Here is a 25,537-nt window from a genome sequence, read left to right on the forward strand (position 1 = left end):
TTCAGTGTTTTTCTAGATAAGCTTCTCCGCATCTTCAATAATGCATTTCCTTTAATTCCTATTAAGCCAAAACATCGGAAACCTTGGATTACGAAAGGTATCAGCATATCAGCCAAGAATATGCGTTCACTACTATACATCAAGAAATTTACTACCAATGTTTCTGTCACTGAATATATCACGAAGTACAGGACAATATATCTAAAACTTGTCAAATCAGCTAAAAAAGCCTATTATCAAAATCGTCTGGGAAACTCTAAAAGTGTTGCAAAAGAAACTTGGTCTAAAATAAACGATCTTCGAAATAAAACTCACACAGCTCAATAATTTTCCCTTCCAAATCCTGAAAGTCTAAACGACTACTTCGTTAATGTAAGAAAAAATATAACATCAACTATTTTGCCGCAACAAGATACCATTTCCTATCTCCGTAATTCAGGAATGGTCTCGAATTCATTATTTTTAAGACCAGTCGATAACTCTGAACTGATCCAAACAATCAATAGTATCAAAAGCAAATTATCCTGTTGTACTGATGGACTATCTATAAAAATTTTCTCTAATCTCACAGAAAATGTGTTGGAAATCCTCGTCTCACTAATTATTAATGATTCCTTCGAAAAAAGTAAATTTACAGAGTGCCTAAAAACAGCCATTATTAATCCTCTTCATAAGGGTGGTGAAAAATCTGACGCCTGCAACTATAGACCTATTGCCTTACTACCGGTACTCTCCAAAATTATTGAGAGACTCATTAGAACTCGACTTATGTCCTTTATCGTTGATAACATTTTATCACAAAATCAGTTCGGCTTTTTAACAACAAATAAATGTACCTCTGATGCCATGTTTTCTGTACTACATGAGGTTTACCAAGCACTAAACAATAATCTTTATACTGCCACTGTTTTCTGTGACTATGCCAAAGCTTCTGATTGTGTAAATCACGACATCTTGATTACAAAGTGAAATTTCTATGGAATTCGAGGTATTTCTTTGAATTGGTTCCAATCCTAGTGAATAATAGGAAACAACTAGTTAAAGCAAATGTTATTAACTCTAGTCTCAAAAACATTGTATGTGGAGTACCACAAGGTTCAGTATTGGGTCCTCTTCTGTTCCTTATCTTTATAAATGACATCACTAATTTAAAAATCGATGGGAAAATTTTTCTTTTTGCTTATGATACCAGTATCACTTGGAGCAACTCAACTATTGCAGCTCTTCATGAAACTATAACTTCGGATCTACTGACGATAAAGACCTGGTCTGACTCTAATTTACTCTCTTTTAACGTAGATAAAACAGTAGCATTATCCTATAAAGGAACTCTTCAACCTTTGTCTCTTAATAACAGCCAGATTGGTACCGTTGATTCTGTAAAATTTCTTGGTATTTTTTTAGACAGCAACCTCAAATAGTCCCTTCATATCGATTTGTTAAGTAAGAAACTCGCCTCAGCTTGCTATGCAATAAGATCTGTCTCAAGGGAACTCAATTTAGCATATTCTAAAATAACATATTTTTCGTTGTTCAAGTCTCATCTTCGATATGGTGTTCCTTTTTGGGGTTCTAGTACAGCTGCTCAATTTGATGTTATTTTTAAATTGCAAAAAAGAGCAATAAGATATCTGTTTGGCCTCAGAAGATCTACACATTGCAGAAATTACTTCAGAGATCACGGAATTTTAACACTTCCATCTTTATATATTCTAGAAACGGTTTGTTTAATTTGTAAACACCTTCATGTCTTTCCAGCAAGGCCCAATGATCTTTACTCTACCAGAAATTCAATCTGTGATATTTATTTACCGATTCCATCCACTGAGTTAGTAAAGAAATCTATATTATATTCCGCAAAGGAACTTTACAACCATTCAATCAATCAATCAATATTCTTTATTTCATCTGACTTTTACAAGTATTGAAATGCGCCAAATACAATCTATAATCAGTAAAAACTATAAGTACATAAAAACAGTTAACAGAAAAACATATAAAATATACACAAAAGCATACAAATTGTTAAAAAGATGCCTGCAAGTATTCATCTAACGAATAGAAAGTGTTTACCAGAAGTAAGTCCTTAACTGTTCTCTTAAATATATAAATATTTGACTCTTTAACATAATTAGGTAATTTATTATACAAACGAACGCGTGCTGGGTAAGGACCCTTGCCCACAACGGTCAAGTGGCGAACAGGGGTCACCAGATAATTTCTGTAACGAAAATTGTAGCCACTCATTAAGGAAACATCATTTCTGCAAATAAAATTGCATATATGTGACTTTACATAAACAACACAACTGAAAATATACAACGAAATTACAGTTAAAATATTTAATTGTTTAAAAACTGGTTTACAGGAATCCAAGCGCCTTCTAAACATCATGGTACGAATAATTTTTTTTTTGAAGAACAAGCACATCATTAATTCGCGAGCAATTTCCCCAACAAATTAAGCAATATTGCAAAATTGACTGTACATGAGCAAAATAGTAAAGTTTTAAAATATCTAGGGAGACAAAATTCCTAAGTTGCCATAGAACATAACAGTGCACAGACAATCTTCCCACTACATAATCAACGTGAAAGCTCCAAGACAAGTTAGAATCCAGGTAAACACCTAACAACTTAGTGGAGTGGCTATTTACCACCGACCCATTGTCAAGTTTTACTAATGGACTCATCTGCATAGTAGAAGGTGAAAAGGTTACCATATTGGTCTTTGATCCATTTAAGATTAGGGCATTATTTAAACAGTAATGAGTCATACTTTTTACAAGACAGTTTGCTTTTTGTACTACATGAAAAAAATGATTGGAATTTAGTGCTACTGTGGTATCGTCAGCAAATTGAGTGACAAAACAGCCAGATTGCCGTTCCACGTTTTCTACTCGAAGGCTTATTGCATCAGAAAAATTTTCTAATGGATTCCGAACCAAACATGTTGAGCTATCGTTTATCATTTGATTTAAATCATTGACGAACATCAAAAATAAAAGAGGGCCAATGGTACTTCCCTGTGGAACTCCGGAGAGGACACTTTCTTCAGAAGAAAATATTATATTTCCATTCACATTGACCCTAATTTTTTGAAACCTGTTCGATAAAAAAGTGTGGATCCACTTTAACGCAGTTCCTCTAACACCACAATGATAAAGTTTTTCCAGCAGTATTGGATGATTTACAGTTTCAAAAGCTCGTGCTAAGTCAAAAAACAAACAGATAACTTTATTACCCTTATCAAAGTTCACGGAAACCAAATTGATACTTTTCTATAATGTTGTGCTTGTTAATATACGAGAGGAGACGTGTGTCAAATGCCTTCTCATATATTTTTGAAAACACAGATAAAAGTGATAGGTCTCGATAGTTATCAAATTTGGATTTGTCACCCTATTTATGTATAGGCACAACTAAAGCAGTATTTAGAATTTGAGAAAAAATCCCTTCCTGAAATGAAAGGTTTACTAGAAATGTTAATTGTTTATATATGTAATTGATGGATTCGACCGTTACTTGATGGAAGTTCATTTTATCTAACAATAAAACACTGAAAACGTTTGTTTTCTATACTTCCACCACCACAGAAAGAACCCAGTACCTTCTGCTCTCTCACATATACTGGCAAGATAACAACAACAATAGCCAGATACATAAAAAAGAAAGGAATAACACCAGCTTTCAGAACTAACAACAATTTAAGCAAATATATTAAGAACAATAAAAGCCGAAAGAGAAAGCAACTACAGAGTGGTGTGTACAAACTAACTTGTGGTGACTGTCCGAAAACATACATCGGTCAAACTGGCAGAACTTTTGACAAACGGATAGCAGAACACAAAAGGGCATTCAACAATAGAAAAACAGACACTTCTACATACGCACTTCACCTTCTAGATCATAATCATTCTTTCAACGAAGAGTTTCAAATTGTACATATTCAAAATAAAGGCCTTAAGCTATCTTTTTTAGAATCTATGGAAATTAATAAACTGAAAAATACAGATATAATTCTGAATGACCAACTCGAGACAAACAGCTCCCCACTCCTCAACCTCTTCAGTTGAAGACTTAAAAAGGCAAACACATTGTAAACTATATCACTTGAGAAAGGCACTCCGCCGAAACAGCTGTAGTCACTTAGTTATAATAAATTTTGTGGAAGTATAGAAAACAAACGTTTTCAGTGTTTTATTGTTTATATATGTTATGAGATACATGTGTTAACATAGAATACGGGATCTCATCCAGTCCAGCCGAGGTTTTTTTGAGATATCTTTAATTATACTTTTTATTTCTTCATCACTAACAGGATAAAGGAAAAGGGAGTGTATAGGCGAAGAAAGATTCTTAGGATTATAGTCAGGTGAAGTTTGACTAATTCAATTTTTTACGGAATTCGAAAAATGTTGACTGAATGATTCTGCTAACCATCTCCCGTTACAACTTGAATCTGCAACATCTTTCCCAAAGTTTTGTAAAATGACAAAAGCCTATCTTTCTAAAAGACCATATTATTCAATAGAAGAATTTCTTAATGAATAACTAAGAAAATTGGGTTTCATACGCAGAAACTTGTCATTTCCTTATGTTGTATTTTATTTGTTGTAAGTATGTTCAATTTGCAATTTATATAAATTTTGCAATAAATTGTTTTTGTCTTTGCCTTTATATCTTATATACGGTATATTGACGATTTATCTAATTTTAGTAAATTGTAGTTGTTATTTTGTTATTGATATTATATTTTTCTTTTGACTGTAGGTAAGCTTTGTCCATAAAATTGTAAAAAATTTCAGTGACAATAAAACATTATTTCTATTCTATTATATTCTCTTATATTCTAAAATGTCATGATTGGATACTTATTGTTATGTAAACTTTGCTTTATTTTTCGGTTTAGCAAATCCCGAAAGAGTGGCAGTACCTCTGAGCGGACCCGGCGGAAAAATCGCAATATTCGAACTGAGCAAAACGGGTAAACTGCCGGACGGCGTAATCCCCGCCTTGGTACACGGCAATAGCGTCATGGACTTCACATGGGATCCGTTCGATACGAAACGACTGGCAGTGGCGTGCGATGACGGGGTCGTAAAGTTATGGAGGATACCGGATAACGGTCTCACGGAGCAAACCAACGAGGCGGAGGCAGAATTTTGCGCTCACTCCGATAAGATTTACTTCATTAAGTTTCATCCCACTGCAAAGGACGTTTTGGCTTCAGGTAAGCATAATCTCCACACTTTATTTTAAAGCTTGTATTTGTATTATATTTGTATAACACACATCTGTTACTTCAAAGTTATTTAGGTTAAGTAGGTAAATAAGTAACAGACGTTTTCACAATAATTTATTTACATGATTGTTATTGTGACGACCTGTTTCGCTATCTACAGTTTGCACAGCATCATCAAGCCAATATTAAAAATTAAAAAGTATTAGAAATATATTAATATAAACATTTTTTAATTTTTTTAATATTTTTTTAATTTTTAATATTGGCTTGATCTTGATTGGTTGATACACACCAGATTGATTAACTAACTCTGGTTTTTGTACTTTGCACTTCTACCGGAGACCTGATGATGCTGTGCAAACTGTACACAGCGAAACCGGTCGTCCTATGTAAATAAATGATTGTGAGAACGTGTGTTATTTCTTTACCTACTTAGTATGGATTCACACATGCTCAATTTATTTAGGTTAGTTAGGAAGTTTAATTTTCATATTTTATTCAATCATCTTTGTTCAATCCTCTTCTCGATCTTCTGTAACAGGGAATGCCTTTTCGAAGTCCACGAAGCATGCAAATACATATTTTCTTTGATCACGGCATTTTCGTAATAGGATATTTAGCGCAAACATTGCCTCTCTGGTTCTAAAACCAAATTGGAGATCTTCGAGATTTTCTTCCCATTTGCGTCTAATTATGTTGTGAAGTATTCTTAGGAAAATCTTAAGAGTGTAGCTCATTAGGCCACAAATAGGCCAAAATACATATTATATAATACGGTATTCGAAGAATAATTCTGTTCTTCAAAATATCGTTTCCCGTTCACAAATTTTATAAATTTCTGGAAGTTGGATGAAAATTACAGAGAGAGCAAAACCTGTCACATATAGCAGGTCTTTTACAATACCTACAATGTGAAGTATTAAACAATATTTGACATTTTTCTAGGTTCGTACGATATGACAATAAAACTATGGGATCTAAGCACGTTGATGGAAAAAATCGTCCTCAAAGGCCACACCGATCAGATTTTCAGCTTCGCTTGGTCTCCTTGCGGCTCATTTTGCGCGACAGTGAGCAAAGACAGCAAAATCCGCATATATAAGCCTCGTAGCAACGATAGTCCCATTAGAGAAGGTAAAGGTCCTGAAGGAAATCGCGGAGCGAGAATCACGTGGGCTCTGGATGGTCATTTCATCGTCGCAACTGGTTTTGATAAGGTTTCCGAAAGACAGATTACTGCCTACAAGGCAAATGATTTGTCTAATCCTTTGAATACAGTTGGTTTGGATGTATCCCCTGCTATCCTGATTCCTTTCTATGATGATGACAGTTCAACGTTATTTGTCACTGGAAAGGTAAGTGTTTAAATACATTTTTTGTCAAACTCACACTGTATTCTTTGTTAAATTAAAATTTTGGTTCCTTTAGTTTTTGCGATCATTCTAGTTCAGTTGTAGAGAGATGTACTTCATATGAGAGTACAATTTTGTCAGGGTTCGGTGTTAGGTCCCTGTCAATTATCATTCCTTCTGGATTGTATCCGGAAACGATCAGAGAGAGGCAAAGAGAGAGAGAGAGAGAGAGAATACAATAGTACAATATTACAATCGACAATTACAGTTACAATAGTACAATGACATTTCACTGCAAGAACCGATGCCCGTGGTGTAGTCCTATACAGCTTCTTTTAATCGAAATTTTAATCCTATATACTTACGGTATTAAACGGATTGAGCTCTGTAGAGATTCCAGAGTTTGTACAGAGTTGTCGAGTCCTAGGTGATATGGTTTTCTGGGGCATCTCACAAAAATATTAGAGACTCTCATTAAGATTTAGTTGATATTGTTTAGAAAGTTCTTCCGAATGACGCCAATATTAGAGGATAATAATAGATCTGGGTTCTTTACATGCTCCATTCTCTCCTTGGGCTATCAATATTGGGTTGTCTGAGTATTTTTACTTCTTTGTTTTCCATTTTGTATCATCTTCCTTTCTTGAAACTTTTGATGATTTCATTCATGATTAAGTTGAAGAGCAATGAACTGCTGTCTCTTCCCTAGCCTTTGAGCTGTGGCAAAAGGAGCTTCTCTCAAATAATCTACTAACATCTCATCCTCTCGATCTGTGGAGATTTTCTTCCTTTTTGAACCGCCCAACCGTGCTATAGAGTGAAAATTATCCAATCTTTGTTTAATTATCCATATGCACATATGGATCACGTTCAAATCTGCAGCAACTTGCCTTAGTGACCAAGCTTCTTCGAGTTTGGCAATTGCTCTTGCTTTTTGCGCCTCATTCAAATGCATTCTAACCATTTTTGAGGAGTTTTATACAATGAACTGTCAATACGGATGGAATGGCTCCGTCCCATTCAAATAGTGAAGCAAGATTGACGCCAACATACAAGAGAGAGGTCCTGAGAGAGACAGAAAAGAATCTGGTAAAATTTGACAGGCCGTATAATATATCAACTTAAATCGGGGAAATGGACCTCATATTTTTTTAAATTGGTATCAGGGCTGGTAGGCAGTATTTAAAAATTAAGTTAATAAAGTTAAAAAAATATGAGGTCTATTTTCCCGATTTAAGTTGATATAGGCAACTGAAATTACACGGCCTGTCAAATTTTACCTGAAAAATTCTCTGTCTCTCTAAGACCTCTCTCTTGTATGTTGGCGGCATTAATTTTCTTCATGCCTATTAATTCCATCAGTATTGACAGTTCGTTGGTTTTATATCGTTTTGTTTTATTTTTCAACACTCGCAAAATTGTTGACAAGCATTGACTTTTTCAAATTTTTTGATTTTGACATTTATCAAATCCGTACGACACCGCAATTTTACAGTATTACATTATAAAAATTAAGGTGTAAACTATTCAGTGATCGTAACTGTATATTTATATATTTGTTTATTACACTTGCTTATTAAACTCTGTTTATTATTTTAGGGTGATTCAACAATCTACGCCTTCGAAATAACAGAAGAACACCCTTTCATATGTCCCCTGAGCCACCACAGGTGTCCCACCCTACACCAAGGTCTGTCTTTCCTCTCTAAAAACGTCTGTGATGTATCGAATGTTGAGTTCGCCAAAGCTTTGAGGCTCACCAACAACTCGATTGAGCCTCTATCTTTTACTGTACCTAGAATAAAGGTATGTATATCTATATATTTAATTTAAAAATATCGAAACTATAAACGATATTAAATTTAAATAACAAAAAATCGAAATATCGTCAGATGGCACCTCTTAACACATAGTGTTGTCAAGTCTTAAATTAATTTCAAATTAACTCTTATTATTGGACTCGTTAAGAAAATTATAACAGACCGATTCGTATTTTACAACATAAATATGTTGTTGGCGGCGTTTAATATGAACTGATGCATCAAATTTTATAATAATAACATCATATAATAATACTTCTACTATTTCTTTAACTTACTATATTTGTAGACCGATCTATTTCAAGATGATCTCTTCCCACCTACTAGAGTGACATGGAATCCAACAATGTCCAGTTCAGAATGGTTTAGCGGCAAAGAAAAACCTCCGCAGAAGATTAGTTTGCAACCCGAAGGGATGGAATTATGTAAGTTTGAAAATTTTACTTTAGATAAAGGCGGGTTGACACGATAGAAGTGTACTTAGTCCAAGTCTACTTGGACGCTGCGCGCGCAACACTTGGAAACTACTTTGATCGTGTGAGCGGGTTGACACGTTCCAAGTGTTCTTCATCTAAGTCTATTTGGACGCTGCGCGCGCAACTTTTGGAAGCTACTTTTATTGTGTCACCTACTCGTCCAAGTACATTTCTATCAACAGGTTCTATCCAAGTTTACTAGTATTTTTCTACAAAGTAAATTATTAATTAGACACTCCCAGTTAATGTATTGTTCTAAACTCTTACAAATGGAAGAGCCTGTTGACGTTTTCCCAATATTTTCATAAAGAAAGTTTGTTTTTAGACGTTCTCATATACAAATACACATATACAAAGCACATATACAAATGACAAATACGTTGCCGATTTTATAACTTTTCCTAAGTGATATCTCTTTTATAATGTCATTTAGGGCCGGTTGTTCGAACAAAATCAACAATGATCATTATCAAATATTTAATTACTGTCACCAAAACTGTCAATGTCAACTTTTTTTGAGTTGCTGAAAACATAATTAATTACAATTATGAGATTTATTATTAATTATGTTAATAATTATTGTTATATTAATTGATTATAGACTCCACAGACTTTTTAACAACCCAAACAAAGTTGACATTGACAGTAATTAATTATTTGATAATGATCATTGTTGATTAGCGTTCGAACAACCGGCCCTTAGAGTAGGTGTGTTTAGCATATGTTTGCAACAAAGTTTAGAGCACTAAGGTCCGGTTTCACCAACAACAAATAAATCAATGAATAGTTATTCGTCGAACAATAGTTATTTATAAGTGTTAAAAGTACACGTTTAAGGCACGCATGTGAAAGAATGAGCGATAGCGAGTTCTGCAATTCACATGAGTGCCTTAAAAATGTACTTTTTAACACGCATATCATACAATATTTTTTCTACAAACGTAATTACAGGACAATATCTACAAAAACTTTTACTTGAACTTGACTGACATTCCATTTTTATATTTTTTGACATTACATCAAAATTGCCTATACGGTCAATACGAATTGCAGTGACATAAAAATTTTAAAGCACTACTGCCTTAAAGTAGCATTTTTAACGCTCGTTTGGAGTGCTAAAAATTGCATTTTTAACACGGTTGTAGAAAAAATTTATTAGACGTTTATACTTTTATTTTGGTTCAATATAATTTTGATAATTTAAAATTAAACTGACTGATTTAGTTTCTTATAAATATTTACAGCGAGATTAACTTGCCAATTTATTCGAAGAGTAAATATTTATTTGATAAATAAATAAAAAAAATCTTATTTGACGTTAGTAAAATGGAGAAATGTCAGTTTATTGGTCGAATAACTTTATTCATAGAATAAACTACTATTTGTCGTTGGTGAAACCGGCCATTAGGATGTTGATAAAAATCTAATATATCTCATAATTTGTTGAAAGACAATATGACCATCTTTTAATGATAATATTTAACCAATTTGTATAATCTAACTAATAAAATAAGTGGATTAAAGGAACTTATTCAAAACAACACCATGTCGACATAGTCTAGTTAATCTCCGAGGTCCATATTTGTACTTTTTTGTTCTAAATTCATAAGACATTTAGAAATTATACAAGACGTCTTCGCTGTTGCTGATTCCACACATTTTCCTAATGATAATAAAACACTATGCATTTTTTAGTATCAGAATCCCAAGGACAACCGAATAGTGCGACTGAGAGGACAATAAACAAATCTGCCTCTAGTCCTTTCATTGGAATCAATCACGGAAGAGTTGGATGGGATGTCGATGCCAGTGATGTGAAGAATAAACAAGATGAAGTAAGTAAAAAAATCTAAGACAAGTAGTCCAAGTAATGAAGCTTCAAATAGGACAAAATCTCGAAATTTTTACAGAATGACTCGATTTGCTTGAAAATTTGAGAATAAGTAGTGGATAGTCCAAGGATCTATATGATGCCTCCATCTTGGAGGTGGAAATTTTTTATTACATTTTGACCGCAAAAGTTGGTAAAAACATTCATTCTAAGCAAAAAACGTTCTATACATTTTTTTGATAAAATTAATAGTTTTCGATTTATTTGCTATCGAAAGTGTTAGTTTTATATAAAAAAAATCAATGTTTTTATTAAGTTTTCTGCTAATAACTCCAAAAGTTTTCGTTTTCTCACAATAACTGTACTTAACAAAAATGTACCTTTTAAAAAAGTAAACAAAACCGTTTTTTTTTTAAATTTTCTTTAAGACCAATAGTAATCGAGCTATACTTTATTATATGTTAACTCTTCCTCGTCAAATGCTAAATATTGTAGATTCAAAGTCAAAAGACGGGAAAACTATGCGTTTTTCGAGGATAACTTGTTAAAACTAATTTAAAGTATTTAAAAATATCTATCTCCAGAATTAAAAAAAAGTCTCTAGCTCAAAAATTAAGTGACATAATGAAAAGAATGCCAGTCCCTATTTTTTCAGCGAAAAGTGATCGGAAGCAACCTCCTAATCACCACCCTAATTAAAATTAGTTATTGACCTTATTTGGTCTTATTTATTTATATATTATTAATAGGTTCTAGAATAGGCAATATTATTGGATTATCTCTGAACAAACTAAATTTCGAGCTGCCCAAATTTTGTGCTTTATATACCAAGTTATCTATTGGCACATGCGCACACAAACAACCAGTGGCGTCTAGATCCATACGCAGTAGGAAAAAATTAATCAAATCAAAATTAACGTATGGTTTATTTTGTAGATCAAGAGATCAGTCAGCAATAAACTTCAAGTCAACAAGACGCTAGAACAAGACGCCATGGAAGGCGTCGACGAAAAGGAATGGCTGGAATAAATCCACATAACTTAGGTAAAAATTAGGTACATTATTCATAACCGAATAACAAAAAAATATACAGGACGCTTTTTTTGTATTTAACAAATTTATTTTTTATATGTTTGTACTCAAAAGATGGATCTAGTTTTTATGGTGTTGCATGGAGTCGTAAAGAGGGATGGAGTCGTCACTTTTTGGATATAATCTTTATGCTGAATGTTAAAACTAGGATATAGGACTAGAAATTTGTTAGTATGTATACTATACGGGTACGGTACCAAAAAATAAAATTTCCTCAGATCTGGGGAAAACTGTGCATTTCACAACATCTGGCATCAGCGGCTTCCATAAGAGCCAATGTGTTAACGTTTGAGGTTCAATCTGGTTGTTTTTGACACTTGTTTGTGGTGGAGATCGTGGTTCTCGTCGGATCGTGACGTAAGGGGTTTCGATGGAAAGTATGCAACTCACAATACCATTTGTAGTTGGTAATTTTCATAAAAATGATACGCATATTCAGAATATTAGTGCTGTATAGTAATGCACGTTAAGTGGAGATCCATGTATAGTAGTACTCTATCAGAAAAGACTTGTATAGTGGATGTTTGTACATACTTTCCATCGAAACCTCTTACGTCACGATCCGACGAGCCGCGACTCCACTACAAAAAGGCGTCAAAAACAACCAGATTGAACCTTAAACGTTTTCAAAAAATTCCATAGAATCTGGGGAAAATTGATTTTCTATCTCACTCTTAACACATTGGCTCTTATGGAGGGCGCTGATGCCGGATGTTTTGAAATGCACAGTTTTTCCCCAGATCTGAGAAAATTTTATTTTTTTGGTCCCGTACCCGTATAGTGAACATACTTTTGTTCTAATCAGGATTTTAATAGCGTCTCGTAAAATCAATGTTGCAATTTTAAATTAAACCCTTGATAAGACAGTAGCTCCATCTATGAGGCTTTATGCAAAGCTCCAAAGACAGTATCCCCAGTGTTAGAACGAAACTGCTTCATAATTTGTAGATAGGTACGATTTTTAATGGTTAAGATACTGAGCTTTTGTTATGCTTATTTTTGGTGAAAGGACGGAATAGTAGATGATAATGTCGTACTTTTCGTGAAGCTTGCTTGAAGTTTAAAAAAAGTATCCAAGATATGGGTATCGGAAAGAAGACGAAACGTGTTTCTGAAAGAAACGTAATATTTTGTTTATTGGTTTATTATGAGTTTGAAAATGTTTATACTTGTTTTGGAATTGATTGGTCTAGGTTAGTTTTTATGGGAATTTTTTGAGGTGATGTTAATGAATGGTACTAAATGGGCAGGAAAAGTTATCATTTACGAGGGGTGATCAAATAGTTTCAAGACTAATGATTATTAAACACTTTATTTAAAAATATTGTAAATCATTTAACAGGCTCATCTTCAAGGTACTCCCTTTGGAACATGTGACACTTCCTCAAGTAGTGTTTCCACTTCTGGAAGCATCCTGAAAATTGTTCTTGTGAAATACTCTTTAGCTCATGCAGCGATTTTTCTCCAGGTTTCAGTCATGTCAAACGTGGGCCCTTTCAAAAATTTCTTGAATTTAAAAACAAGACAAGTCCGCACGGGTTAGGTCTGGCAAGTAGGGAGGCTAAGTGATGACAGTGTTGCCGTCTTTTATGCGTTTTTCAAAGCAGAATTAACTATTACTTTGTTAAAAATGATTCATTGTTTCACCTCGTTGGAAATATTCGTAGTACAACCACATACTTACAGTTATAAACAAACAATAAGCATGACTATGTTTTCCGTGCTCTTTTCCATTGAGATGATTTATTCTTTGTCTCCACATCGTAAACATAAACCCATGCAAATAGTCTGGTTCACATTGATAATGCATTTCAAACATTTTCATCACCATTTGCCATTTCAAGAACTCAACAAGTTTCCTGTTTCTGGTGTTGTTTTTGTTTCCTAATGGGAACAGTCTCAGAACAAATCTTGTAGCCACGAATGTTTAGACGGCCATTTGATCAGACTTCACTCTTTAAGCATGCCCTTCATCAATCAAAGTTGACGGCCGTCCTGAACTTGATTGCTGACAGTCTCAGGTCTTCTCTAAACCACCAGCTTGCCTTGAGTAACTTCTCCCTGTTGAATAAGCTGTCACAAAAATCAAAAAGTTTTGGAACTTGATGATCACTCCTCGTATACCGTTTAAAAAATGTATGGGTATAATGATAATGTATGTATTGTCAATTGAAATAGCAAAATAGATTAAAGCTGGCGGTGCCTTATCTCGAAAGCTACGGTACTTATCGGAAATAAATCCAGATCTTACAAGCCATCCTAAGACGGAGACGAAAATACGTTCTTTCGCAGACCTCGTCATGATTGGTCTTTTAGACCAAGAGGCAGCGCTGAAAAATCTCTTTGAATTTACTAATGCTAGATTTTTCACAGTTGATTACTGTGAGTGTGTAGAGAAACATACTACGGTCGGTCAAAAGAAACGTAGAATAGGGGTTACTGAGAGGGTATCAAAGTTGCTTTCCTACGAAGGTAATTAAATCCATTTACTAAGGCTGAAAATCAGTACACACATTCTAAATTAAATATAAATAAAAGTTATTATAGTCGGTCAGCTGTATGACGGGACAGAGCCGGTCGGTCGGCCCCAATAGGTCGATTGAGGAAATGAAGCATTTTGGCTCGCAATTTTTTAGTCCAGGATTCACTTGAAATTTTCACAGAAGGTAGGGAATAGTCCAAGGATCATTTTCTATATCATGCTGCTATCATACGCTAAAACCTTGGGGGTGGTTGACACCCCGTCTCGGGGGTGGGAATTTTTTATTACATTTCAACCATGTAATTCGATGGAAAAAGTGATTCTAAGAAAAAAATGTTTTTTACATTTTCTTCGTAAAACTAATATTTTTCGAGTTATTCGCGCTTGAAAATAACAGTTTTTCGACGAAAAATCGACTTTTTTAGAGGGTTTTTGAGAATACCTCGAAAAATATGCATTTAATAAAAAAAAACTAGATATCAAAAATGTATCTTTTAGTTACACAAACCAAATTCTTTTCCAATAATATCTTTAAGACCAATACAAACCGAGATACGGCATGTTAAAGGTTAGCGTTTTTCGTCAAATGCATAATTTGAAATATTCAAAGCCAAATAATGGGAAAAATTTGCATTTTTCGAGGAAAACTTAAATAAGCTTTTTTCAAGTATACAATTAGACCTTTGAATAAAAATAATAAAAAGTTTCTAGCATGAAAATTAAGCGACTTATAATCAAAAAAATCTCGGTACCTGCTTTTCTCTACGAAAAAATCAGTGAAAAAAAAACCCCTAACTACCTTCCTAATTCAAAATTGGTTTTCACCTTTCTGTAGTTCCTTTTACATTTATATTATCAATACAATCAAGGAGTTTGACCTATTTAAAATGCCTAATTTTGTAAAAATTGGAGTTTAAAGAAAAATTGTTTTTTGCAATTTGGTATTTTTTACCTTTTACTTCAAAATATCTCCGAAAATACTGAAGATACGAAAAAAATTATAAACTACTAAATTGTAGATTTTCTAATGACTAAAATTACACTGTGCATAGATTTTCATTACAGTGAATAGTTAGCCAGGTATAGCTGTTTAAAACCACTATTTACCACCAAACACCCCCTTATTCGAGCCCTTTAAACCCGTCCCAATGAAAAACTAAGGAATCTTACGGAATTTAATTTACACAGTTTTAAAGCTACAAAAATCCTACAAAATACTCATTTTGAAGAAACTTTTTATCGCCAAAAATATATAGAATATTTTTCGAGGTATTCTCAAAAAACCCTCGATTTTTTCGAAACCCTAAAAAAGTCGATTTTTTCGTCGAAAAACTGTTATTTTCAAGCGCGAATAACTCGAAAAATATTAGTTTTACGAAGAAAATGTAAAAAACATGTTTTTCTTAAAATCACTTTTTCCATCGAATTACATGGTTAAAATGTAATAAAAAAATTCCCACCCATGAGATGGGGTGGCAACCACCCCCAAGGTTTTAGCGTATGATAGCGATATGATATAGAAAATAATCCTTGGATTATTCCCTACCTTCTGTGAAAATTTCAACTAAATCCATGCTGGACGAAAAAAATGCGAGCTGAAATGCTTCATTTCCTCAATCGACTATTGGGGCCGACCGACCGGCTCTGTCCCGTCATACAGCTGACCGACTATAATAACTTTTATTTATATTTAATTTAGAATGTGTGTACTGATTTTCAGCCGTAGTAAATGAATTTAATTACCTTCGTAGGAATACAACTTTGATACCCTCTCAGTAACCCCTGTTCTACGTTTCGCTTGACCGACTGCAGTGTGTTTCTCTACACACTCACAGTAATCAACTGTGAAAAATCCAGCTTTAGTAAATTCAAAGAGATTTTTCAGCACCGCCTCCGCCTATTTGCTGTGCACAAATTTCTCGTAAGCCGTCATAAAATGTGAAATATTGTCAGCTTTTGTCTTTGCGAACCTGTAGGCTCATTTCAGTCCTAAAAGAAATAACTTCAAACAATAGTGACAAGATTATTTTGCAAACAGTTACTTCAATAGTAGTTAACTTGCTAGTCAATTGACGATAGATACACTATACAACTTTTACTGTGTGAGAAATAAAAAACGATAATCAATTTATTTTATTGACGATGTAAACATTTTCAAACACTCATAAAATCGTATATTTAAGTCTATATATTACAAATATTAACTTAAAAATTATATATGTATAGAAATAAAACGTTCTCCAAAATAAGTCCAAAAAGCAACATTAAAAATTGCTCAAATTAGATCAAAATACTTCTCTTCCAAACTAAATCCCCATATTAACATGTGTATATGAACTAATTTGTTACTTTGTGTAGTAAATGGTAGAGTCTAACTAAAGTTGTGTGGGAAATAATAGATTACAAGAACAATTATATACTGTTGGGGAAAAATGGTTTTAGATTTGTTGAATCCGAACAAAAGATCTAGTAAAAACGTAACTAGGGACAACTTTTTTACTACGCTACAACTGGCCCATACATTAAATTCTTGGACATGAGTTTAGTTGGTACAGGGAAAAAATCAGCAGTTTGTATCACAAATGTGCAACCTTCGAACTCGAATTACTCGAACAAATCTAGATACGCCAACATGGTTAGGAGCACCAAGAAACACAACAAACAGCGAAAGACAAGAAAAAGTTTCAAAATCTGTTTTAAGCCGGTGTTTGATCAACATTCATTAACCATACCAACATGCAACAATTTCTCTACATAATTGGCTAATAAGATAAATAATATATAATAAGGAGCCAAATAAAAAGAATTTAAAAAACAAGAGTTACATGTATACCTTCCCATTAATTTAAAGGTTAATTTCGGTCCTTCAACTAAGTTTTTATTTAAATATACATAACTTCTACCAACTTTTTTTAGGAGGTGACAATCTTCTAAATACTTCTGGGAAGGTGTCTTAGGCGTGTTGGATTCAACTCGTTAAGTCTAACGAGCCGCCTACCAACTAAACTCACCCTTTCTTTCTCCAACCTTCGGGTCAGGGAACCGACCTTAGCGGGCATTGCTCGTCACCCCCATCTAGCAGTTTCTGTGTGCGCTCTGTGACTGTCATATCAACCCGGTCTCGTTACCCCATTCACGCATGCAGTCAGCCACGGTCCGTAAGGCAACCGACTTATCTGCATGGTAATGGGTGAGGGTGCGCAACCACTTCATCGTTCCACCCACCATAAACTGGCAGATAGGAACAACTAAACTGTCATTTTCCACCCCCGAACTTCTATCAACCTAAATAATAATAAATCCATGTTACGAATCCTTGAAATTTTGTTCGGAAATATACAAAAGATTTGCGAATCTTGGTTGTGGTGTTTTCAATTCTCACACAATTTTTGTACCGGTATAGACGTTGTAGTGCCATTTTTAATCGTAAAACATTGGCTGTTGAACGGAACCATATCTGTCTACCTTGAAAAGGTGTCGAACATGTTTTCGTAAAACAAAATCTTAATATATTCGACGAACGTTGTTGTTATGTTTTCGAATAGGTTGGTATCACTGCTCGCATCACTGTACTCCGTTTTGATATTGATTGAATTAGAAATAGGGGGTGCTCCGCGGATTGGACAAAAATGTAGGGAAGAAATACAAGAATATAGTAAAATAGAAGAGATTACTGTACAAAAAAATGTCGGTACTTGAATACAAAATGACCAGAAATTAAGCGTGACAAGTGTAACAACAACTAAGTATCTTATACATAACCTAAAAATTGATATCTATATTGATTGAGATAGAAAGTAAACAGAAGTAAACCTAGGCCTATGTGGAGCATGAAATAGCCAAAGTATGAAGAAAATTTAAGATATTTCAATCCATTCAAAACAAAACCTGAAAATATTCAAAGAAAACTAGTACCAAAAATGGCTACAAATTATTGAAAATTGTGTTATCTCAAATCGGAATTAATTATCATTAAAGAAGAAACAAATTTAGGTAAACCTGCAGATAACGACATCAGTAAAATAACAAGTATCTTTCTAAGATAATCATTAATATTCAGCTCTGCGGGGTGCTATTGTTTTGAGGTGTCAAATTCCATAAACATGGGATCAACCTGTTTTATGGAATTATTCCTTGTTTATGGAATTACACAGAACGAAGGTTTTGTTACAATAGGACAAATATTTCAAAGAAAGTGCGATAGAAAGAACACCAAGGAAAGTTATAAAATAAGGATAAAAACAAGAAAACTGGGAAAACCAGATTATAATTGGACAAGAGTAAAGATATTTAAGAGAGACAGAAAAACATCAAGAAAGTCCAGAAAAAATAAGTAGAATGTAGAAACAATCTAGAGATGTAAAAGAACAAATAAGTATCTTGCGAGTACTGAATAGAGAACATAATACAAACAGAAATGCTCAGAGATAAAAACTTTTAGATGTAGTAAATACAGTACAGTGATCGTTCATAATCTTCTACATGTTTGTTCAAACTGTCGAGTTCTTCACCAAGCACAATTTTAATTTTAGTGTCATTAACTTATCACATATTTATCAAGGTAATAGTTATACTGATTATTTTTCGCTTGTCCAAAAATAACATAGCAAGTGTTCAAAGCTTTGGTCTCAACAGGGAATATTTAGCAGTTGAAATACTTCCAAATAGTAACGCTTTTAACACAGGTTATTTGTGTTAATAGCTAAGATGAACATAATTAGAACTGAACTGATGTTTTATATGTTTTGGACAAGAAACATACTAATTCATACTTTAAACCTATAGTAATTTCTATATGATGCCTATACTATGCATAGTACGCTATATTAAATATAATTTAAAAGTTTCCAAAAGATTTAAGTAAACTGATAAGAATATGCACAACGAAAAATTTTCCTGTAGTTGGCTGTATCCCATTAATCACAAAAAATTTATTGAAAGATCCTTTATAAAATACATATATTTATTAAAACATCCTCAAAGGACCACATCTAAATCACAAAACGATTTCGATCTACATAGATCATCATCTATGCTGATACAAGCAAATCGCATGCTGAGCCACCAAAAATACATGGGCAATAAGCCTTTAAATGTTAGAAAATATGTTAGAATTACATTATCATTAAAAAATCTTGTTTGAAGTGTAGTTAGTATGTCTACATTACGGATGGTAGGTAGTGCTACCTTTTGATTTGCTGATTTGCCTGTATCAGCATTGAGGATGCTCTATGTAGATCGAAGACGTTCTGTGATTTAGATGTGGCCATTTGAGGGTTTTTAAATAAATTTATACCTTTTATAAAGGACGTTTTAATACATTTTTTGGATTGATAATATTTATGGGATCTGTTTCCATTGCAAAGACACATATTGAATCTTCATTTTTGTTACTTTCTAATTGTTTTTTCATATATTTTTCATGCCATTTTTTGAAGAATTTTGTTTTTAATCTTCTCAGTACTTTTTTTCTATTGTATAGACTTTTTATCAAATATTTTTAAGTTTGTATGCATAACTATTATACTGTTGTCAACTTCCAAAACTACTTTGGCTACATTTTTTACAACCCAAGAATGAATGCTATAATTATTCAGACACATTATATTATAGTTTTTTATTTAAATGAATTTGAAAATACTACCTACCTATTTTAAAATTCGTCTTCCGCTTTTTGTTTGTTAGCGGGTTTTCTAGTGAATATCTAAACCAATTATTTCACTATATTTATATGCCATATTTTATAAGCTTGTGTTTTTATTGTACTTCGTGTATTCATCAGCAAAAGCAATAAAAATAATGAACATAATAAGAAGTAACAATCACATTTCCTATATACTGTGCCAATACTAAATAAGTATCTTAAATAATTAAGTTTTCAACTGCTAAATTATTCATTTTCTCATATTTTAAGTATTATTTACATCTATACACTTTATTTTTACACAAATTTGATGATAGGATATGAAATGGGTGAGTTTGGTTTAAAATGACTAACAGAGTATCACATACATGTTTCGTGTTCTATATTTAATTTTTGAAGAATAACTAAACTTTAGAAAATCCACAAGTAAAAAGAATTTCCTGTAATCGGCTGTATACTATCAATCCGTGACCGGATAACTGGTAACAGACAATTCGTAACAGCGACAGTTCGTAATGACGACAGTTCGTAACAATACAAATTCGTAACGGACAATTCGTAACGTCCAAATTGAATTATTCTCTTTTATTTTTGTTAACGTGGAAACTAACTGTTATTACAGTTATAATTAAAATTATGTTTATTAATTTAACGAATCAGTACCGAGATAAACATGTAACACATTTTATGTTGCGTATTTCAGAATATATTAAAAGTCTTTAAACACAAACAAATATTTAAATACATAAAAACTTTTAACAATATTTTTAAAAGTTTATCCCTCTTATTCTTCCTTAAATTTGCATATACATAGACAAAGGAATAATGAAGTAATTCATGAAATATTTAAGCCAACAACCGTCTTTAGACATTCCCAATTTTTTAGTAAACATTTTGTAAAGGAAATATTATAATTACCTGTATAGTGAAATATTATAATAATCCTTGTGATTAGTTATAACGTTGGGTTATTCAATCAACGGTTATAGTTGATACGAGGGATGGCTTTTAATACTTTAATACTTGGTTTAAATACTTTTATTATATTCTGAAACACGAAATATGAAATGCCTTAAAAATGGCTTAAAAATCCTGATACTGATTCGTTAAATTGATAAACATAATTTCATTTATAATTGTAATAACATTTAGTTTCCACGTTAACAATAATAAACGGAATAATTTAATTTGGACGTTACGAATTGTTCCTTACGAATTTGTATAGTTACGAACTGTCGCCGTTACGAAGTGTCGCCGTTACGAATTGTCCGGTTACGAACTGTCTCGTTACGAGATGTCATGGAACCCCATCAATCATAACAAATTAGTTAAAATTCGTTATAAAAGGTATATTTAATTTTGAAAAATCCCTTTCGGGCTACATCACAGAACATTTTTGAACTATATACAGGATGTTCCAAAAATAAATTCCGGGGACAAAAATAAATTGATTGAATCCAACTTACCTTGGTACAAAAGTGTACACAAAAAAAGTTACAGCCCTTTGAAGTTACAAAATGAAAATCGATTTTTTTTCATATATCGAAATCTCTTAAAGATTTTTCATTGAAAATGGATATGTGGTATTCTTATGGCAGCAACATCTTAAAAAAAAATTAAAGTGAAATTTGTGCACCCCATAAAAATTTTATGGGGGTTTTGCTCCCTTAAACCCCCCCCCCCCAAACTTTTGTGTACGTTCCAATTAAATTATTATTGTGGCACCATTAGTTAAACACAATGATTTTGAATATTTGTCGAATCCACCACATATTTGTATTGGGACAGTGCAAATTCGGAAAAGCGACACCTATTTCTACGCTCTGCACTTTTATTCGCACTTTTGATTATATTGGAAAATCATATGGTCCTGGTTACTGGATAAATTGTCAAGGCCATAGTCCAAAAAAATAATAAGAAAAAATAAGATTTAGGTTATGTTATTTAAACGTAAACAATTGTATGTAGTAAATAAAATTAGTTATTAAAATGCAGTACTGCAAGCAAAATACAATTAATTAAATTTACTTTTATATAATAATTGCATATCATATCAATATTGTGGAGCAATATATAATTTTTCTTCTTAAATGACAATAGGTATGAAATGTACGTCAATTTGACAATTTCAATTGACAATATGAATTATTTAAGAAAGTTGCAATATTTCTCCGCTATTCGCGCACGATCGTTTCGTGTATCCCTTCCAAGTAGGTACTTGCACACCGCGAATATTATTAAGTACCTATGATACCTCGTATACTTACCTGTTAATTATCTGAAAATGTATTTATAATTTACATGTTTAGGTATATTTTGAAGAAGAAGCCACATCTCGATAAAAGGTGACATCAAAAAAAAGATTTTAAAAACACTGTGTTTACCTAATGGTACCACAATAAGAGTTTAATTGGAACGTACACGAACATTTGGGGGGTTTAAAGGGACAAAATCCCCATAGAATTTTTATGTAAACATATTAAAGAAGAAGCCGCATCTCGATAAAAATTGGCTTATCGAAAAAATACTAAGAGGCAAAAAAGTTTTAAAAACGTTGTGTTTAACTAATGGTACGACAATAATGAATTAATTGGAACGTACACAAAAGTTTGGGGGGTTTGAGGGAACAAAACCCCCATAAAATTTTTATGGGGTGGACAAATTTCACTATAATTTTGTTTTAAGATGTTTCTGCCATAAGAATCGTACATGTTTATTTTCAATAAAAAATCTCCAATAGTTTTCGACATATTGAAAACAACTTCAAAGGGCTGTAACTTTGTTTGTGTACACTTTTGTACTAAGATAAGTTGGATTCAATCAATTTTATTTTTGTCCCCGGAATGCGTGATTTAATTTATGATATACCTTTTTGAAACACCCTGTATATACAGCGGTATTTAGGCGTCAACGTCCTTCCGGTAGGGATATATGAAGAAGTACCACTGAGTCAGAAGCCCTTACCCCCTGCCGTATTGCTCCCCTATAGGCCGATCAGGCGCCCGTATATTTCAGTCAAAGCCGCAGATTCCTATGAATTTTAAACTGCTGCGTTAGCCTTTTTATTTTCCGTTCACCGGACTGGGAATAATTGAACTCAGATTCATCACGGCGAAGTGAAGTGCAGGCAACCTCTCATGCCGCTAGGCTATCTGATCGACTGTTTCTAACTAAAGAGTTCATAGTTAGTGCTGTTAGCAGGTTTTGCATGCTGGAGCCACCAAAATATATGAGTGAAAACACTTAAATGTTATACATTTAAAGAAAGGCAGCTTAAGATTTAATTCGATTCCGGGGCCAGCACCATCGGCTGACCTAGGTTTCTTCTTTTCCGAGTCTTCAGTGCTGCCTGTAGTGTATCCCGAAGCAAACTAATTCTGGCTGTCCCACTAGGCAAAAAAATAAAATATATGCGTACGGACGCATTAGCGACATTTATCTAGAGAAAGAGAAAATTCTCTATAGGTCGGAATGCAGAATCCCTGGTGACTATCTATAGCTTTTTGCAATTTTTAAAGCATTCAAGCCGATAAATAGCGGACAATGGGAGAATTTACAGTATACATTCTTCACCTGCCCGCTTATCTAGTTAAAATTCCAACAGAATTCTGCATCCTTACTATCCATTTTACTCATATTTGAGTACTAAGGATGCAGAATTCTGTTGGAATTTTATCTAGATAACCGGCAGGTGATGAATTTATATTATACGAGGTGTTGAAATTTTTTTTTCAAACTGCGAATTTTTTTATTGCTCTAAGACCTTTTAAGCTATGAAAATTAAATTTGGTGGGTTTCAAGAGGTAGTTATTGCGAATTTATTGGCAAACAAATAACAATTTTATATTCATCGTTGGCGCGCCTACGGGTAATGATCTGAATTTTTTTTAAGAAAAAAATAGTACGCCACTGAGATATTTCAAATTAAAAATTATTTTTGTATTCCACGTTTAATTTATGATAAAGACCCTTTCTTGTCTTTTTTCATATGGTGCACCGTTTTTATGCGAAAAAATAAAACATCTTGCTCATATTTTTCATTTTGTAATACATTATCAAGAACTCTCCAATATAATAATGCCAAACTAGAACAATAACAGAAAATATTTCTAAAAAGATTTTAACTATGTGCAAGGCTACAACAAATGTTCAAAATTATCTCCTTTAAAGGCGACAAAGTAATTTTATATTCACCATTGGCGCGCGTACGGGTAATGGCCCGAATTTTTTAAAGAAAAAAATAGTACGCCATTGAGATATGTCAAATTAAAAATCATTTTTGAATTTCTTGTTCAATTTACGACAAAAAATTGTTTTTGTCTTTTTTTCGTATGAGGCGCCGTTTTTATGCAAAAAAAAATAAAATATCTTAACGTTTACGAAGTATTTGAAATTATTGTACGTTTGTAAATTATTTGTACGTTTCTATGCATATATGGAATCTACCTCGAATAATTTGTAAGCCTTAAGATGTTTTATTTTTTTGAATAGAAACGGCGCCGCATATGAAAAAGACAAGCATGACTTTTTGTCGTAAATTGAACGAGGAATTCAAAAATGATTTGTAATTTGACGTTTCTCAGTGGCGTACTATTTTTTTTTCTTTAAAAAATTCAGACCATTACATGCACGGGCGCCAATGGTGAATATAAAATTATTCTGTCACCTTTAAAGGAGGTAATTTTGAACATTTGTTGCAGCTTTGCACCTAGTTAAAATTTTTTTAATAATATTTTCTGTTATTGTTCTACTTTGGTATTATTATATTGGAGAGTTCTTGATAATGTATTAAGAAATGAAAAATACGCTCGAATATGTTTTATTTTTTCGCAAAAAACGTTGCACCATAGGAAAAAATACAAGAAAGGTTATTTCTCATAAATTAAACGTGGAATACAAAAATAATTTTTAATTTGAAATATATGAGTGGCGTACCATTTTTTTCTTTAAAAAAATTCAGACCATTACCCGTAGGCGCGCCAATGATGAATATAAAATTGTTATTTGTTTGCCAAAAAATGCGTAATAACTACCTCTTAAAACCCACCAAATTTCATTTGCATATCTCAACCGGTTTTAAAGCAATAAATAAATCGTCAGTTTTTAAGAAAAATTTTAACATCCTTTATATCGGAAACGAAGCATTTGCGGACATACGTTTATAGAGCAAACTGCCATTATTTTTTCATGTAGAATTATCCCTTAAAGTTTTTCATACTTATTTACTAACACCCTGTATTTGTAGAAAATTTACATGTTTATATGAAATTAAGTGTGATGTTTAAAATATTCCTAGACTTTACATCAGGCAACATAGCACTCCACCACAACACGTGGGTTGCAAGTCTTGAGGGGCAAATCCTCACATTCTTCTTCTTTTGGCATCATAACCCTGGGTGGGCCTTTGCCTGTCTGGTTATGTTCTTCCAGACAGATTTATCTTAAAAAACAAAAACCGTTAAAACCTAAAAACCGTTAAAACAAAAAGCAAGAACTTTATACGGAATTGAAAAAAAAAAAAAATCGAGCGTTCACTTTTTCAAATTGTGTAGGTATACGAGATTTATTGAAACTAGAAGAACTGTTAGTCATTATC

At 32.9% G+C, this 25,537-nt stretch overlaps 1 protein-coding gene across 2 annotated transcripts in view; it reads left to right on the plus strand.

Annotated features, from left to right (window-relative positions):
• The window catches only part of LOC126879166 (coronin-7), a 79,146-nt gene extending 64,915 nt beyond the window's left edge, over positions 1-14,231 (plus strand). The window contains exons 11-16 of one of the 2 annotated variants that reach the window (XM_050642182.1): positions 4,912-5,232; positions 6,190-6,599; positions 8,196-8,402; positions 8,706-8,841; positions 10,588-10,727; positions 11,660-14,231. In XM_050642182.1, coding sequence (XP_050498139.1) covers positions 4,912-5,232; positions 6,190-6,599; positions 8,196-8,402; positions 8,706-8,841; positions 10,588-10,727; positions 11,660-11,752 — 1,307 coding nt within the window. In that variant the 3' untranslated portion in view covers positions 11,753-14,231. The remainder of the gene's footprint in view (positions 1-4,911; positions 5,233-6,189; positions 6,600-8,195; positions 8,403-8,705; positions 8,842-10,587; positions 10,728-11,659) is intronic. The other variant, XM_050642183.1, reaches the window with a different exon arrangement.
• The last annotated feature ends 11,306 nt before the right edge of the window (positions 14,232-25,537 follow it).

The sequence above is a fragment of the Diabrotica virgifera genome, chromosome 1 (genome assembly GCF_917563875.1).
Source record: "Diabrotica virgifera virgifera chromosome 1, PGI_DIABVI_V3a".
Classification (NCBI taxonomy): Eukaryota; Metazoa; Arthropoda; class Insecta; order Coleoptera; family Chrysomelidae; genus Diabrotica; species Diabrotica virgifera.